Here is an 18,783-nt window from a genome sequence, read left to right as displayed (position 1 = left end):
GCTTCTCCAGGAGAATACTGTGGGAGACAGTGTCAAAGGCTTTGCTGAAGTCTAGGTAGACCACATCAACAGCCTTTCCCTCATCCACCAGATGGGTCACTCGATCATAGAAGGAGATCAGGTTGGTCAAGCAGGACCTGCCCTTCACAAACCCATGCTGGCTAGGCCTGATCTCCCGGTTGTCCTGCAAATGCCGCGTGATCTCCCTCAGGACAATCTGCTCCATAACCTTCCCTGGCACCGAGGTCAGGCTGACAGGCCTGGATCCTCCTTATGACCCTTCTTGTAGATGGGAGTCACATTGGCAAGTTTCCAGTCTTCTGGGACCTCTCCAGTTGACCAGGAACGCCGATAGATGATGGAAAGCGGCTTGGCTATCTCTTCTGCCAGCTCCATCAGTACTCTCGGGTGAATAGAATTGGTACATTTGGTAGTTTCTATCTTGTTTGGATTTGGATTTCCTTGGTTGCTGCCCTATGTGCAGGAACGGAAAGTCTGGGAAAAATAAGTCACTTGACTTTAAGTACGAGTTGTTCATTACATATCTCCACAGGCCAGAAGAGTATTTCAGATAGTTATTTTGGTGAAGGCCACTCTGTTCTCCAAAAGATTAGCTGAAGTTTATCTACATTATGTTTTTACAGGCAGATGTGAGCATGTTCTGCCCAGTCTTTGGTCTGAACAGAAACTGTCTCTGAGTCGGACTGTGTGGGCTTGCTGAGGAGGACGCAAGGCCAAGACAGTGGCTAATAATTCTCCTCTAGAACTGGCTCACGTGCAGTAGGTATGAGCCTGTAATAGTCAGCAAAGTCTTGGGTGCTTTCGAGGAAGAAATACAGACCTATTTAAGGCCACTGCAAACATTAATATCTTTCTGTGTTGGCTGAGCTGAAGTTAGCAGGGTGAATCAATATTCTTTGTTTTTCAAATCATATGTACCCTAGGAATTATGCCCAATTATATCTAAGAATGTAAGGGTGGGTTTCCTCTTTAAAAAGGTTAGCAGCTTACTCACCGTCTATCAAGAGTGTATGTGAGTCATGGTTACGATATTCCATTGTCCTCCTTAACAGAATAGTGATAAAAAAAGACACTTTTTGATTGTCCCTAATGTGCAAAGCCAACACTGACTTCTCTAGATTTGATGAGCATGGAGTGGTGATGACCACTCCATGATGGCAACTATCTGTTGAAAGGTTTGGAGTGGAGAGAGGCTCCATGCAAAGCTCTTTTTCTCACACACCCTTTCTCCCAAAAAATGAAAGCAAGAACTTTGTCAGTAACTTCTGATTAGCTTTTCTTTTCTTTCTTTATTTTTTCTTTCAAGCTTATATATCAGAAGGCTCTGCTGCTTTTCTGAGCTGTGCAGTTTCCAGGTTAGCAGGTGTTCCTTTTCAATCAGGACAGTCAATTGCCTGACAGTTTATAAAAGGCCTTAAGTGAGGAAGTAATCAACACTGTCTGTTATGGCAAGAATAGAATTTGCAATCAAACAGTGACATGAGTAATGTCATTGAAACATTATTACATCAGTGGTTTCATATTCTCAGGCACTATGCTTCAAATTGGAAATGGGGGAGAATAACGTGTTACGTCACGTGGAGCAGGTAATGCAAGATTATTAAGCTGCCAGTTTGCTGTAGAGGAAACTTGGATAATAAAATGAGTAGGGAGTGTGTCCATCAGATTCAATTAATTTGAGAATCTTACTGTTGTCCTGAAGCTCATCCCAGTGGTAGCGTGTGTAGGAAAAGTTAAGGCATAACTGAAGAGCATCGGAGAATTTTTTTCCTGAAGAGAAATCTCCTGAAGGGAAAATTATTCTGTTTCTGATTAAAAACAAGAAAGTTCCAGGAAACTTGTCCCATTCAAGCTTTTATCTAGTTATATACCCCAATTCCTTTAATACCTCTAAGCAATACTTTCTGCTAACTAAGTAGGAAAATTCAGGTTGGAAAGGAAGTAGTCTAGCAATAGCTATGATGAGTGCAGGGAGTTTGGCACTGAAGGAGATCACGTTTTGTGTCTGGAAGAAATGCATGAACTGGAATGCCTAATCCATGCTCCCAAATGATGTTTTTAGAAATCACATTAAGGGCCAGTCTCTGAAGACATTTCTATCCCAGATGAGGAGCAGTAAGGTGCAGTTAAGTACACCAAGTAAGAGAAATGAAGTAATCGATCTTTGTGGCATTGCAGAGGCCACCCAGCACAAGACCACTATGGAGTGTTTATGTCCTCAACCCAAAATGCACTGTCAAAACGTAACAGAGGTGTACCTGCCTTCATTTAAGCTTTCTCTGTAAGCTAAAGATCCTGCATTTCTCCACTGAAGAAACTATTCTCACAATGTGAAAGATTCAGCTGTAGCTAGTTTCTAGAGAATCATTTCAAGTGAAAATAAAAATCGATAATAATATATATGCCAGGTATCATAGGTCTTAGCTGAGAACGTGGTCATTAGCTGAAGTTGCTTTACTTAAGAATTTTGTTTGTTTCCAATCTGTTAATAAACTTTGAGAAGCTTGTCAAAATACGAGTATCTTTAGTTATCTGGGAAGGTAATAAAGGACTTCTTGCTGTATTTACTTTGCGGTTCCTAAAGCTTCTAATTAATTTTCTCACAAAGCTATTGGGCATATTAAGAACTGTATTTGCTGCATCATCTTTCCACACTTCATTTCTACTGCCAGAATAGAGCGATTTTGTGCAGTCAAAGGAGACTGTAAAGATTTTTGTATTAAAGTAGAGCTACGCTTGGTCTTTATACAGTTACCTTTAAATGTGTTTTCTATACACTTTGCATTTGTGTCCGCTCTGTGCATTCTAATGTTTGGCTTCTTTCTGCCTGGATAGTGAATGTTCCTCCCTGTGTTCTGGGAAGAAAAGAGTGTAGAAACAATGTGCGGTATCCTGGGTAAAAATGAGTCACATTACCAAAGTAGTTGCTATCAGCTTTCTGCATTTATTTCTTCCCAAATTGGTGGGTTCTTTGAAATGTATTTAGTATCTGTCTTCAGAAATGTGATTCTAGCTGTTACGTGAGTACATCTCTTCTTATTTATTTTGGGCGTTGCACACACAGAGTGGAAAGGTGAGGTTTATGTCATGGTTTGAAGATGAATTGAGGCAGACATAATGGTATATTTCTGTGTAGGATTCTACATGAGGTCCATTTCTTGTTGCATCATTGTGCAAGGCTCAGCTGGTGACTGCAAAGGTGACACAGAGCAGCTGGTGTCGTGAAGGGTGTGTTTGTATAATTCACTTCAGTTGTGATGGCCAGTGGAAGGGAAGAAGAGAGTAGGAGAAAACCTGGTAGCAAAAATCAGCCTAGATGCCTCTGCTTACTTTTCCACGCTCACATGAGCTGAATAAAAGTGACAGTCTAAAAAAAATCTACAAGGTGTGATCTGTACCACATCATGGCCTTATTGCGTGCTGTCACATCTTAGACAATGTTTCAGAAGAATCCACAACAGAGGTAAATATTTGAATAATGAGAAACAAGCAACTGTAGATAATGGCATTAATTGTTTCATTTATTAAACTGTGCAGTGATTCATGTCCAAAACCAACTTCCTTGTGGTAGGAAATTTTTTTTTTCTAGAAGCTTAAGCAGCCTATGTGAAGGGAAAAAAAAAATACATCTCCAAAGCTATTTGGGAAGCTGTTCTCATTTGAGTGGGAGCCTGAGAACTCCCGTTAACTTTCACTTTTAATATCTGCCTTCTTGGTGTATGGAACACTGATTAAAATGGAAAAAATAGGTATTCCAAAACAAATCTGTAATGTCTGTGGCAGCTGGGCGTCCTTCTCCACACTTCAGAGTGCAGAGGAGAAAGAGTGGAGAGAGGGTGGTGTTTAGCACATGAGCTTGAGTCACTGTAGAGAAGTGGTTCTGTAGCAGACACCTTGGGAAAGAAAGGGAAAGAAGAAGGATGGCTGGGCGGGGAGGGTCTCTAGGCACAGTACGGAGGTGTCTCCATGGCTAGAAGAAGCGATCTGTTTTGTCTGTGTCTGTTAGTGGATGGACTGACAAAGCCTGCATTTCAGTCGAGTTTGCTTTTATTTCCTAGAGTTTTAATTTGTTGTTATAATTAAGAACAAATTATTTAAATTAAAACTTTCACATATGCAGGTCAGGTTGTATATGTACTATTTAATGCTGAGCTGCTGAGAAATGAAGTCTAGGTGATAACAGCCACAAACTCATATGCAGAAAAATGTAGCCTGGCATATGTGATGCAACTTCCAAAGCTATGCATTTCAACTTCTTTGATTAGCAGACTATCTTAAAATGTCTCTGCTGGAATCTTGGACCCGTACATCAGTGAAGTTAAGTCAGTTAGCTGTAGGCTTGCTTTCCTCAGTAACCTGTGACAGACCCCTTGGAAATAGGCCATGACCTACAGGCGACCCAGTAGATGAGAGTTTTAAGATCCTGGCTCAATGGAATCAATTAATGATAATAAGGGGGATGAAACCATTCTGTTAGCAAAGGATGGAGCTGTCTGGTTTCTTTGATGGTATGCAATGTGAGGCACAAAGTTGAAGGAATACCTAAAAGTGAGAACGTGATGGGCAGATCCCATCTCAACAGGATTTCTGTTGGTGAATTCTCAACTGTCTTATGACAACAATTTTATACCAAAAAAAGAAAAATCTAGCCTGAAAGCGTGTTGATGGAGAATATATTAGGTGCATGTCCACAAAAACACTTTGGTGCAAGCGAGAATTGAACTAACTCAGCTCCATACTCTATTCAAAGTTACTGAGTGAAACAATAATGGCTTTTTATGTGCATTTGGACATTGGGATTATTTTGGGTCAGCATATTATCTTAAGGCTGTTGTTAGAACCAGTGAAAAAACTGACAATGGCTGAAAGCACGAGTGTGGGTTGGGTAATTACCTTAGAAAAAAGTTGCAAGAACAGTATATGCAAACTGACAGCTATACTGTGGGAGAATGCATCATCACAAACAGCAGAAGAGTGTACATGCTAATAAAGGAGGAGATGAGTGATTATAGTTGTTAAAATCAAGCAATGAGAGGAACTTGAGAAATCTAAGATTAACAACAGGAAAAACTTTCTAGTCATGAGATCTACTTGGGCTTTGAAAGAATCTTAAAAGGAAAGTGATGGGAGTCCTTCTAATTAGAATATTCAGAATTATAGAATAGAATTTAGAATTATAACACTGATATTAAATACGTCAGAAATTCTGTCACAAATTGCACTAATAAACGTAAATCTGTGTCACCGTAATGGAGTAAATACTAAATTATGTGTTGGCCTGTCCAGAAGCTTCTGCAGTGCAGAGAAAGTGAAAAGTGTCTTTCTGTTTTAAAGATGCTATCCATGCTTCTCTAACTGTCCCAATACCGTTTCAGGTTTCAAGTTTCTCTTGAAGCAGGGAATTCCACTAGGTAATTGTAGGGAAGAGTTGTGGGGTTTTTGTGTTTTTTTGTTGTTGTTGTTGTGGTTGTTTGTTTATTTTCCTTTTGAAGCTTGATAAAGGCAAAGAAGAGAGAACACTGAAGAGCACCGAGTTCTTACTTATTCCGATTTCTTTGCAGTGGTCATGTGGTATATAGAAATCTTGCAATGAGAGTCAGTCAAACTAACGTTAAATCGCCTCCTTGTTGAGAAAGGGAATGAGGTTCACATTTTTCTTCAGTCATTAGTGAGACTGTACCAGCCCACTGAGAGCATCTCTTAGAGTTCCTGGACAAAAGGCATTAATGGTTCGTATCATCCTACTTGTACGTAGTGAGAGTGGCACAGTCCTGTTTTTCAGTCCCACCTTTTCCAGCTTCTTAGTTTGCAGGCTATGTTCTTCTGTCTTCACTAATGTCTGTATTTGACAGACTTTTCCAATTTTTTTGATGTGATTTCAGCTTCCAAACAATTTGCTGAAGAGGTCTTGAAAGCACACAATGACTACAGGAAGAAACACGGAGTCCCCCCATTAAAACTCTGCAAGAACTTAAACAGAGGAGCCCAACAGTGAGTTCAGTCCTTTCTTTTCTCTGATGAGATTTCTGTCACTTTTATTGGCTAGATTTGACTGTGCACACTGCAAAAATACTTTCCTTTTAACATGCTGGTATTCAGTGAAGGCTTACTGGATGGAAAGTGAAGGACTCTACTCTTTTTGTCTCCCTAACCAACTCTTTTCTTCCCTTCTTCCTCCATCAGATAGCAGCACCTAATCATATGTGCACTTCTCTGGTCACAAGAGCGTAAATCTTTCTTGCGTTTTCTTCAAGACATGGACTGCATCTGTCTTTGCTTGTGTATCTCCTTTACAGAAGGTAGTTGCCTAAAGCACACTTCACTCCCGTCTCCACCAGATGATGTATTGTCAGCTGCATGAGAACAATTGTTGCTGCAGAAATAGTGGAGAAAATAACTTTTTCATGGTAGGAAGTGATGACTGGTCTTCCTACTATCTGATTTAAGTCTTTCTTACAGTAACTTTAGACCATTATTGCTTTTCCTCTTTGCTGTATATATGACAACCAGATTGTTTCCTTTCCCTTTGTAGTAACCTTTTTCAAAGTAGTTTTCACAAAATCATAGAATCATAGAATGATTGAGGTTGGAAGGGACCTCTGGAGATCATCTGGTCTTCCATTTATTTTCAGACTGAGGAATAGATACTCGCAATACAAAGGAAATACTTGAAGGGAAAAATGCTGACTAAACTCTTCCAAAAATAAATGTCTTCACATAATATCTAAATGGTGACCAGTTTGATCCCAGAAAACAGGAGATCTCACCTCCTCTTATGCTTCCTTCCCTAACCAGGCAGGGTTCTCCATGCCAGCTGGCTGGGAACCAGAGAGGCTGTAGTGTTTCCAGAACACAGTTTGTTCTCAGCATGATGCTGGACTCTGCCATAGAGATGGTTCAGTTCTCTCAGCCCAGACCAGAGATCGCTATGAGGTGTTGTGCCATACAGCACATCATGTACACAGCATGTAGATGTGCCCTCCGGCAGCAATCAACTTTATTTTTGTCTGACTTTTTCCTACTTCTTTTTTGAGACACTGTGATAACTACATACAGTATTTCAGATGTGCCAGTGGCACATCTGCATACCTGTGTAATCTTGTTTTTTCTTCCTGTTTTCAAAGGCTTGTTTTTTCTCTGTTTTATCTGATGCCTCACAATGAGGAGGGGATTTCATTGACTTGTCAGTCACGCCTCTTGTCTCTTCCAACTTTTACAGTTGGGTTGAACAATTTGTATGAATAGTTGAGATTATTCTGTCAAATAGACATCACTCCACCTTTATCTCTAAGTGCTCCGTTGCCCCTCCCGGGCATATTTAGGTCCTTCTGCAGTTCCTCACAGTCCTCTGTGGTCTCAGTGAATAGCAGTTGGAAGCCTTTGGTAACTTAACTTACGAGTATTGAAGATATGTTCAGAAACTGGTGTAGCTGTTCGATAGCAAGAACCAGAAATGTTTGGTTGTGAATAGCAGATGTGAAATATGAGAAATCTTATTTTTGTCAAGGTAGATGATGCATAATCTAAAACTCAAGAGCTTCAAAGAGCTTCACTTTTTCTTTTCGGTATATCTGATGTCTTTGTTGAAATGTATCTGATACACCTATGGCTACTTAGCTCTTCTTCTCTGTCTGTGTTGAAAATGGTCTGTTCTCCACTGTTTTCAGTCCCAAGAATTGAGACAGACTAACTGAATTGATTATTGGATCCCTGCTTTAGGATGAGTGAGTCACCCTCAGCAGGTGTCTGTTTATATCTGACTGTAATGAAGCACAGGGTGATGATCTCAGATACAAATCTCATGTTTTCAGCTGCCTGAGCAGGAGGGAATTAATCACCCTTTCTCTCAAATCCTTGGCAACTTTGTCCCAGTCTTACCTCTTGCTTGGAGTGTGCAAATCCTTGAAGAGAAGCAGTGCAGGACTATAGTGATAGAAGACATGAAGGAGTATCAAGAGATCCTCTAGTTCAGGACCTGGCAGACTCACAACTGGCAAGCTCTCATTATTTCTAAACTACTGGAGGTAGCTCAATGTGGTATTTGTGTATGTTTGTTTTCTTTTGTGAGAGGAATAGGGCAAAAGGAAAGCAGGACCTAGTGACTAAAGTACTAGCTTGGGCCAAAATATTCAGCTAGGCAATCCTGGCTCTGACAGATGCCAGTAATCCAAGCTTTGGGAAGAACTAGCAGAGCAAGGCATATGTAGTGATCCTTGCTCTGTTATCTTCTCCTGAAAATTACAAAATTATCTAGGAAATTATGGTTTTCCCAAGTGTTAGATTGTATCTTCCTTTTTTTTTGTTATAGTTGTCTAATAACCTCTGAATACACACTCTTTAAGTTTCTCTAGCTCTTTTCAGATCCCCAGGTGCTTTGGTGTCTGCCTCATTGGTGATAAGTTTTGTAGCACACTATGGAACAATTGTTTTGTCTTACTTGACTTCTAAATCTACCTGATGATTTCTGGTGCCATGAGAAACAACAAATGGTCTTTTGAATTTGAATGTCTCTGTACTGAAGCCTTTCCCATGTTGACTAAAGAGAATAATCCTTTTACACAAGTTATTTTTAATCCCATTGTAATAAGACAATTGAAATACCTCCCACACTCTCATGTGTTAACTTCTATAGAAACTATGCTTCTTATTCCTGTGCTGGTACACGCATTTGTTGCTTCAAATTCTCCCTGTGATCTCTTTCTCTTTTACACTCACTCTGACAAAATCCCAGCTTCAGTCTATTTTTCTGTTTCTTCAAGAAGTTAATGCTGCAGTTTTTGGAAGTGTTCTCTGCTTATCAGCTAAAAGTGGTTTAAGTACACTTTTTATTTTTTAATAGTAAAACACTAGTAAAGCAGTGAAGAGGCCCCAGAGAGGTGGTGGATGCCCTATCTGTGGAGACACTGAAGGTCAGGCTGGATGGGGCTCTGAGCAACCTGATGTAGCTGTAGATATCCCTGCTCGTTGCAGAGGAGTTGGACTGGATGACCTTTAAAGGTCTCTTCCAACTCAAATGATTTCATAATTATAACATTCCTTGTTTGCATTCCCTCTTCCTCTTCCTCCGCCTCTCTGTCCAGTTTAGCTGTGGTCTGTAACACAATGTGTGCATCCCTTTGCTAGGTATGCAGAAGAACTGGCAGCCTCGAGGGTCCTCAGACACAGCTCTGAGTCTGCTAATGGAAAATGTGGAGAAAACTTGGCCTGGGCATCCTACGATCAACCAGGTAAACCTTCTTCTCTTGCTGTCTCACAGACACCATATAAATAGCCTGTTTCATGTTCTTTGGGCTCACAGCATGAGTGAGCTGGATGTCATGGCTGGTTGCAAGAGTATTGCCATTTCCTTCACTTCCAAAAAGCAGCCACTGCAATCTAACCCACGTTCCCTGGGCACAGGGTTATGGTATGCAGACACCTACATGTGCTGAGAGCAAGAGGCACAGGTATGCACTGAAGGGGTAATGCATTGTGGCAGTGGGTTATGTCCCTTTAAAGATAGGACTTGGTGGCTAGGCTGCTCCCTTTGTCCCAGCTGTGGACCTACTTTGAATTCTGTTTCATGGGAGGAGAGAAGGAAGCTGTCAATGCCCTGTTCTTCACCTTTATCCTTAGTTTGCCCTAGCATGAGTAAGGGCTGACTACATGCCAGCTATGGTGAGGAAGGTGGAAAAATAGCAATTGCATACTACACAGCAGTTCCTGTTTTGGAGGTCAAAACATCAGTGGGAAACCAAAGTGACAAAGGCAAGTGTGTTAGGCAACATCTGATCTCTTCTGCTCTGAGAGGCTTTGAGCCCTTTTCCCCGCCTTCATTTCTGAAGATAAAAGTTCTCCATATATTTTCTGATCATAAATGTGGCACGTAATTGGCAGCCTTCAGTTTGGATGCCCTAGAGCTGAATTTTGGCCATGCTGACAGCCTACAGTGAGCACTCAGAGCTATGCTCAGCAGGCTCTTCCCTCCTTCCTCCTCCAGCATGCAGAGTTAATGCCTCTGCCTGCTGAGAGAGCAGGTGGTGTGTATTAAAAGTGACCACTTGCTTTATTTCCATCCACCCCTGGAATTCCCAATGCAGTTTAGAGGAGATAGGACCTGGAAATTTTAGTAACAGTTTTAGGCCCAGGGGCACTGCTGGATTCCTTTGCAAGTGCCAGCTGTAGCTCCTCATGGGTACGTTTTCATATTGAAAAAGAAACTCAGGGTGGAAAAATCTAATTGGATCTACTAATATTTGGCGTTCTGTCCATTGCAAGAGTCTGAGGTAAGACTTCAGAGAAGCTTGGGAACACACAGATGTATGGCAAAATTTGCACAGTGCCTATGACTCACTGACTGAGCTTACTTCTTCCTTCTTGTTTGTGCTGATGGCCTATGCTCTTCCCCTGAGGTTAAAGAAACAGAATTCTCATTCAGAGAGCTGGAAACAACACACATGGATCCTTCCATAAATTATATAAAGCTAGTCCTTTTTTGGATCACACTTGTTTTCTTCTATGCACTCTTTTCCATGCATAACTTGCCAGTTTTGAGCAGTTTTTACTGCTATTTTTTATTCATAGGATTGACTGCCTTCCTGAGGAAAATAACCTCCATCTTTTGTTCTGTGTTACATTTCCTATGTATCAGAATGAGTCAGAGTATCAGAGTAAGAAAACCCCTTGCTCAGAGAAAGCTGCTCTGTCCAGGCTTAGTTTTCATCTCTCTGGAGCTGGTTAATTCTTCCTCTTTTTCTCATACAGTTCCCTCTGGATAGTTAATTTGTAGCCTGCTCAGTGAGGCTGAAATTTGTATTAGGCATCTATTCAAGGGCTTAATAAAGGGAGTCTGTCTTCCTCCCCAGATAAAGCAAAACTCAATAAATCTCCAGCTTAGTGTGTTTTCTCTCTAAAAAAAGTGATGCTGTTGTTTATTTTGACTCTTATGGAGTTCTGTGATAATGACAGAAGATAAATTTCTTGTTTCAGAGATGATTTAAGCTTTAAATTATAAGAGCCTTTTAGTTTGACCCCTCCCTGGCACAGGAATCTCTTACATTTTATACAGGATTTTGGAGTTACACAGCCTAAATCTGTAGCTGGAAATATATCTATCCCTGTAATCCAAGAAATAGCTGACAGCTGCTTCCTCCCTCCAGTCCTTCAGGAACTGCTCCGTGGCAAACTTCTCTTTGTTTCTGTTCACGTAAGTGAGCTGTCATCTGCCACTGCTATGACAGAGACCATAGCCTGCCTGGGCAGCTGCGCTGTGTCAGGCTTCTTAGGATGCCTCATGTCATTTCTCATGTACAGGGAGGCTGGAGGCAAGCAGTGAATGATTCAATTCTGACTGCGATGAATGTTGTCATGAAGAGTGTGTGTGTGTTGTCCCTTAAAACACTGCAGCTGATGAACTTCGGGAAGTTTGTAAGAGAAATTCACTGCATGCTATTAACCAAATCTGTTATGGAAGGAACCTGGGTTTGGCTACAAAATCTGGTCTAGTGCGCAGAGCAGCACAGGCACGTTCTGCCCCAGCCCTGAAGGAGTATGCTCTGACTCACAGATATGATTGTTTGAGGCATCTGTATCTCTCTATTGTTCTCCAATACCAGACTTTCACAGTACTGCTAAAAGTCCCCCCATCCCTGGAGGCACTCAAGGCCAGGTTGGATGGGGCCCTGGGCAGCCTGAGCTGGTGGGGGGCAGCCCTGCCCACGGCAGGGGGTGGGGATGGGTGGACTTTGAGGTCCCTTCCAACCCAAGCCATCCTGTGATTCTATGACTCTGCAAATGGACCTTCATGAGAAATGCTGAAAGTAGAGGATTACACCCTTTGAGATAACTTCTGATGGAAACTTAAATCCACCTCTCCTGCTTTCCACTCAGAAAGTGGAAGGGAAATTTGTAACAAAACCTAGAAAAACACTAAAGGAAAGATGTCAAGTTTGGGGTACCTGGTTTGTAAGTAGATTTCCATGATGCTTCCCATCCTCACACAGAGATGTGATCTGTGCGCTGTAATCTTATTAGAATGCTTTTAATAATTTTCTCAGTGAGGTGGCTTGATCCATTATTGGAATACGTATAAATAATATATATGCATATATTTCCAATAATGGATTCTTAAAAAATATATAATAAAATATTATTGGCAATATGAAATAATATCTATAAAACATATTCTTTTCCCAGTAATGAGAAATCGGGTGCTTGCAGCTGCTGGGCTCAGACACCTGATCTGCCCAGTAGCTGCCTCTGGATCCCAGTCTTCCCAGTTGCTGGCAGCTGGACATACAAACCCATGGAGTTGCAGTTCCACTCCAGCTGCTGGTACAGGCCCTCTCGCCCATGCACACCCAGCTCTCTGGGCTCCCCTCCTCCCTTAGGGTTGATGCAGCCCACGAGAGTGAGATTCAGCCTGATCGGAAGTGAACCAAGCAGGTCATCAGTAAGCTGTTGTTAGGAGAAGGGTGGAGCTGAACTTGTTTCCATAGAAGTGGTGTCAAAACTGTAAATGTGGTTTACAGCAATGCAAACAGGAAGGATGTTTTAAAAAAAATAGTAATATAGTAGCTGGTTTTGCAAGTGGAACACCAGAAGAGGAGCTGCAGCACTGGCTGTAGGACAGATCTGCGTGGTTTGGATAGAATTAAACTTCTGTCGTTTCTGCCAGAATCCGCAGCGATGGATGGGAGTGCCATCTCTTGCCTGCTTGAAATGCATTTTGAACAATAATCAAACCTTGTTTTGGAGGGGACTTTTTGGGGAGTGAGAGTTATTTCTAGTGAAACATGGGCTCTGAGTATAACTGCATCACATACCTTGTAATAACCTGACATGGAAATACTGTGGTGAGTCCTCTGAACCAGCGCATCTGAGGATGCAAGTTGTTATCAAAGGGGCTAGACTCGGTGCTCTGCTGACCGCTGTGTTGTCCTCTTTCTGTTCATTTCCTCCAGCCCCTGGGAAGCCCGGGGTCACTGGGCTCAAGGCAGTTTTTCTATAGTCCCAAGTGTACCAGCTATAATTTTGAACAGTTCTTTATTGTTTGCCTGCAGTAAGTTGTAAGCTTTTGGGCACCGTGGCTGAGAATTAATCCACTGTACATTGTGTTATATACCTATGCTCACTGTCCTTCATGAGCAGGACTGGAGTGTTCTTTTACCTGATGCCATTGCTATCTTCTCTGAATTAAAGTGTTATTAGATTTTCACATTATAGTATTCTTTAAATTAATATATATATAATTTATTTATAATAATATATAATTTATATAATATATATATGTATGTATGTATCTTTGTAAAAACTTCTATGTCTCTTGCAGTCTTTCCATTATGTTGAGCTTAAGTTCTGGTCACACAGAGCCTAGGTACACTTCTTAGAGCTACAGTGGACAGGGTGGAGTTGACTTTCTCTTGGACTTAAGCACTTGTATATATAAAGTACATATGCTCTATAAGGTCTGACATGTCTGCTGAAACACTCTGTGCTTCTGTTCAACGATGATTTGTTCAGCTTTTGTACTGTATGTTTTTTTTTTTTCCTTTGACTTATGTGCAGATTGCTCTTAGCAAGTTTTCTAGTCTTTTAGCTTTACTTTGAATAGCAGATGAGCTGGTATCGTATTTGCTTTCAGACTCTAGCCATTGAGTGGGTCTGCTGGGCTTGTTGTTTGGCACTGGGCAAGCAGGGAAGGAAGGAACGTCTTGTTACTCCCAGAACATTTACTTTGGGAATCAAGAGATGTTTGCTACATTTTTATGTAGAAAATACAAATGAGCTCACTAAGCGAGCCCTGTTCCTAACAAGCAATGTGCTGTAGATATGTTCCTAGAACTTCCAGTTCACGAACCTCTCAGAGATGGCAGTTCACTCAGTATTTTCTTTCCAGTGACAGCCAGGTTGCCAGGCTAACAACGCCATCAGTTGAGCAGATTGCACTCATAAGTCTAAAGAGGTTAACAGCTCAGCGTCTGACTTCGAGAACAGCGCAAGTTTGAGACTTCTTGCTGCGAAATAGCAAGCCGTGAGTCACTGTGGTTCTGCAGCCAACGGTCTGCCAGGGACCGGCGTTCTTCATGACGGTAGTCTTGACAGCTTTGGCAGCTTGCTCTGGGATCAACTGGCCTTGCGTTACACTTCCTGGAATGCTAAGCAGAAATTTCATTACTGATGTAGCACAGGGAAAAGCCTGCCCTCTCCTCCCCCCTCCCTGTCTGAGACAAGAATTTCCTAAGAAACAGTAATGGAAAAGACGTAATATTTGACTATTGAGTGCATCTGCAAGTTCTACTCTGAGCTGCTGCCCTCTGTGCTGTCTCTTCAGTCAGATTCATTGCAGACTGTCAGAATCTGCTCTAGTCTATCAGGTTCCTTAACAGCTCAGCAAAAGTAGGGAGGATTGTTTCTTTGGCAGATGTCACTGTTAGAGACCTGCAGACATGTAGCGCTATGCCACTGGCTATAGTTGTGATCCTTGTATAGCTGTGATCAGTGAACACCTCTGATGAAATGACCCGGTGCTGGACACGGATTTCCATGCAGTACCAGCTCCTGGACAGGTATATTTAATGTCTCTGAGTGTAGCACCCTGAGCTAGAGAGCTTGGAGTGGAAGTTCACAGTGGTTCAGGTGCTGTGTAAAAACATTAAGAAGAATAAATGCACCCCAAAATTTGAAGTATGAAATGCTGATGGGAACGCAGAAAACTACAGAATGTCAAGAGTGTCATTTTTCTTTGGTTTGCTGGGAGCTGCAAGGGAACATCTTCATACAACTGGATCCTGAGGTGGGAAGGCTCACTGGAGAAAAGGCCCCTGTGCTCTTTTGCCAGAAAACCTGGCACAGCTCCCTGAAGTCTCTTCAAACTTTTCCAAGATGGAGGAGCTGCTGAAAGTGGTACGTAGAAACCTAATGACAGGAGCACTCATCCAAGATGGGGGAGATGAGTCTTCAACTACCTTCCAGGCTTACAGTTATGGAAGATTCTGGGAGACAAAAAACATGGACTCAATGTGTTAAATTGCCAGGCGGTTAAACGTTTTGTTAAGGACTGGACGGATCTCTGCTCATCCAGATCCAAATGCTGTACCACACTGACCTCTTTTGTCTGAGAGCTTTTCTAACTGCAGCCCTGCAAAGTTTTAAGTGCATCTGAGAATTGGCTTGTGGTCCTGTTTACTGAACAGTATTTTGCTCCTCATCAGCTCCATCTTACCCAAAGAGTGCCTCTCCACAGAGATCTTCCCAGAATGGGAAGGTCCTGATTCCGTACCTGTTCAGTGAATTGCTGCTCTAGATCTGAGCCAGCCTGTGCAAGCCATGACCATGTTGCTTGCATCTCAGTGAAGAAACTGGCAGATTGTGGTTGCATCAAGGAGCTGAGAACTCCGGAAACTGATGGCATGATATGGTTAACAAAAAACATTGGAATGATTAGTAACCGTGTAGCAACAGCTGTTGCAAGTCAATAAATACTTGGTATGTGCTATATCATGTTATCTACATTTGAAAAACTCTTCAGTAAAAGACTCTTTCTTCATGTTCCTGGAAGTTGAGCTTTGGGTTGTACAGGTCTTGCCAGCTGTTAACTGAAGATCGCAGAATCACTGAGGTTGGAAGAGACGTCCAAGATCATCCAGTCCAAGTGTCCACGTACCACCAGTATTTCCCCTCTAAACCTTGTCCCTTAGTACAACATCTAAACGTTTATTGAACACCTCCAGGCATGGTGACTCCACCACCTCCCTGCGCAGCCTGTTCCTGACCACTCTTTCAGAGAAGAAATCTTTCCTCACGTCTAACCTGAAGATTGTGCCGGTCAGACTGTAGGTGAACTATGTTCATGTGTTTGTGTTACCTGTCCTGATCCCACATTTCTTCTGTGTTTCAGGGAAGGATGTTGCTGACAGATGGTACAGTGAAATAAAGAATTACAGCTTTCAAAACCCAGGGTTTTCTTCAGGGACAGGTAAGTTCAGACTGATCACCTTCTCTTCAAAAAACAGAGCTTTTAAGAAATTGCCTGCTCTACTTGTTTTTATATTTTTCAAAAATCTACCTTATTCTTAGGAGAACAATATTAGAACTTCCCCAAACTTTTATGTTAGAAACTGACAGAAAGGTAAAAGAATCTGTGAGAAACGAGGAAGTAGGCAATATTTGTATGGTTTTTCTTTTTTAATATGTTGGGTTTTTTTCTCCAACTCCAAAGTTTTTAAAAGGTAACTTATCTTTAAGGTAAATTGATTTGTAAAAAACACTGAATTGAAATCATAGAGGTATCTCACTAAATACACTGTGCCATTGTTTACATTGGCGTGTGTCTTCTGCCAAGATGTATCACTACAATTGCAGAGATTACTTCAGCTGTAATTTGGAGATCAGCCACGGGTCACTGACTGCATGTTATCAGCCCGGTGCTGAGTGAATGTAAGAACATTGTTCCTTGAATAATAATTGGGCAAGAGATGTAACTAAGCTTGTTTGAGATGAAGAAAATCTTGTTTTTCTCTCATGGTGCTTGTTTGTGCATAGGGGGAACAACTGATAGCTTAGGGGTGGCCACTAGAAGTAAGCAGAAGAAGCCACACAAAAAAAAAAAAAAAAACCCAAAAAACAACAAACAGAATTATCTTGAATTGTTGCCCATACAGACATTATAGGGAAGGATGAAATGGTAGAACTTCTATTCTTACTGCAGGAAGTAAGCACCGTAATGTCTTTGTGGAATTTTATATCAGTTATTCATCAAACTCCTCCTTTCATGATTTTCTTACTAGATATTCTTATTTGGGAATAGGACATGGAGCTCGGTATGCTAATGTGGGACCAGATGAAAGCAGGCTTGTTCAAGACAAAATGCTAGATGTAGTATTCTTCTATGCCTTTAGTATGCTCTCCTGTTAGAGACAAAAACAGTTTTGTATGGCTCTTTCTCCTCACTCCCCTCAACACATTTGAAGGAATAATATAGGTTTAGTACCTAAAACATCTGCTTTTGTTTCTCTCTCTTCAGGTCATTTCACAGCAATGGTTTGGAAGAACACAAAGAAAATGGGAGTTGGAAAAGCATCTGCTAGTGATGGGTCTACATTTGTGGTAGCTAGGTACGATCCAGCTGGAAATGTAGTAAATCCAGGCTACTATGAAGAAAATGTCCTTCCTCCAAGAAAATAACCTTTCTTCAGAGGTAGTCTTATTGCTTAGTGTCAAATGAACCTAGATTTGACTTAACAGTGTTTGAAGTGAAGTACAATTCAATGAAATTTCCTGTTGGATACTGCTGCTCACTTCTCACTGCAGAAGAAGCAATTACATGTTGCTTGAGTCAATCTGCAGATTAGATCCCTGTTATTTCTGAGGAAACTTCAGTTTATCTGAAGTATATGCAGCGTTTCTGAGGGGTAACAGTTTCTAAGTTGTTCTTTTTTGTAATTGCTTGCATGAACTCTGTGTCAGCATGTGAGTATACACATGTTGGATGTCTTTTTCTAAACAAGCAAATTTGTAGCTCTGTGTAAGATGAAGATACCAGCTTGTAACTATTCCAAGTTTCCCAATTTTTGCTGATAAGTGCAACTTCTTTGCTCTGTGTGTACCTTTTGCTACTGTGGGGTCTCATCCCTACAGCTTGAACATATGCAAAACCTCCTGTATGAAAGTTACACGTATAAAATGTAGTGGAATCTGGACATATACGCTTTCATTAAAAGGATCTCACAGAACACTAAGACAACAGTGGCGAAGTTGTATCTGTCAAGCAAACTATAGCTCATGCATGACCAAAAAGCTACTAGAAATGTTTAAGTCTTAGCTTTACATTTTAGGTGCTAATATTTAAAAGCTCAACCCTATCTTACAGTTTACAGAATATACATTGTCTTATAATCAAATTGTCTACTTCCCTTCCAGAAAAGCAAGGTACTGCCATTTCTCTTTGATATTTATACACAAAATAAGTTTTTTTGGGAAATCATCTTGGATTTCATTTCTTAATAACTTATTTTTATTTCCTAGAGAATATCTTCTGCAGACATTAACATTCCCAAATCATAATTAAGAGATGTTTACTCTTAGTTCATACCATTTAATAATAACAGAAATACATAATGTGCTGGAAAGATGCCTTGAAAATAAAATCAGATTTAATTTCTTTAAAAGAAAGCAGACAGAAATTCTGGACATTTTTTTTTCTCTTATAAAATGTGGATTTGCACTTTGACCAGGTTCATGCTTCATCCAGGTACTGTGCTTCAATTTGGGGTTTTCATTTCTATGTAAAGGTTTCTTTTGACTTCTGCTTAGATTTGGTTCATGAAGAGTGCCATTGCAGAAACACTTATTTTTGTTTACACAGTTGTAATAAACTGCACTGTTACGGCTTGATGATATGTCACTGTGATGCTGTATATTATAATCCTTTTGCTGTAACCAAGAATTTAATACATATAATGAACATCTGAAAATTATATATTTTTGAATATGAATTACTGAAGTCTTTGCTGTTACCTGAATCTTTGTTTAATAATCTTTAAACTTTATTTCCAAGACATTAACATAGGACAGTATTACTTAAATAATGAAACGCAGAAAACAAACAAACAAAAAAACCAGCAAGTAATCTAGTCCAGGAAAGGCAGGAGACCTTCTAAGGTACGGTAAATCATAAAGCAGAGCAGAAATGACCATCACCTCTTTATACAAAGTTTGAGCTAAGCCTTGAATTCAATGCTGAACCGTCATTTGTCTTTCTCTGCTGAACTCCCGCTTTGTGTT

General features: G+C 40.8%; 1 protein-coding gene across 1 annotated transcript in view; it reads left to right on the top strand.

Annotated features, from left to right (window-relative positions):
* Positions 1-18,494, top strand: part of GLIPR2 (GLI pathogenesis related 2) — a 23,959-nt gene extending 5,465 nt beyond the window's left edge. Inside the window, exons 2-5 of the mRNA XM_021388060.1 lie at positions 5,904-6,012; positions 9,145-9,248; positions 15,899-15,976; positions 17,024-18,494. Coding sequence (XP_021243735.1) covers positions 5,904-6,012; positions 9,145-9,248; positions 15,899-15,976; positions 17,024-17,184 — 452 coding nt within the window. The 3' untranslated portion in view covers positions 17,185-18,494. The remainder of the gene's footprint in view (positions 1-5,903; positions 6,013-9,144; positions 9,249-15,898; positions 15,977-17,023) is intronic.

The sequence above is a fragment of the Numida meleagris genome, chromosome 2 (assembly GCF_002078875.1).
Source record: "Numida meleagris isolate 19003 breed g44 Domestic line chromosome 2, NumMel1.0, whole genome shotgun sequence".
Taxonomy (NCBI): domain Eukaryota; kingdom Metazoa; phylum Chordata; class Aves; order Galliformes; family Numididae; genus Numida; species Numida meleagris.
The sequence above is the reverse complement of the archived record's forward strand: the minus strand, read 5'-3'. Positions and strand labels throughout refer to the sequence as shown.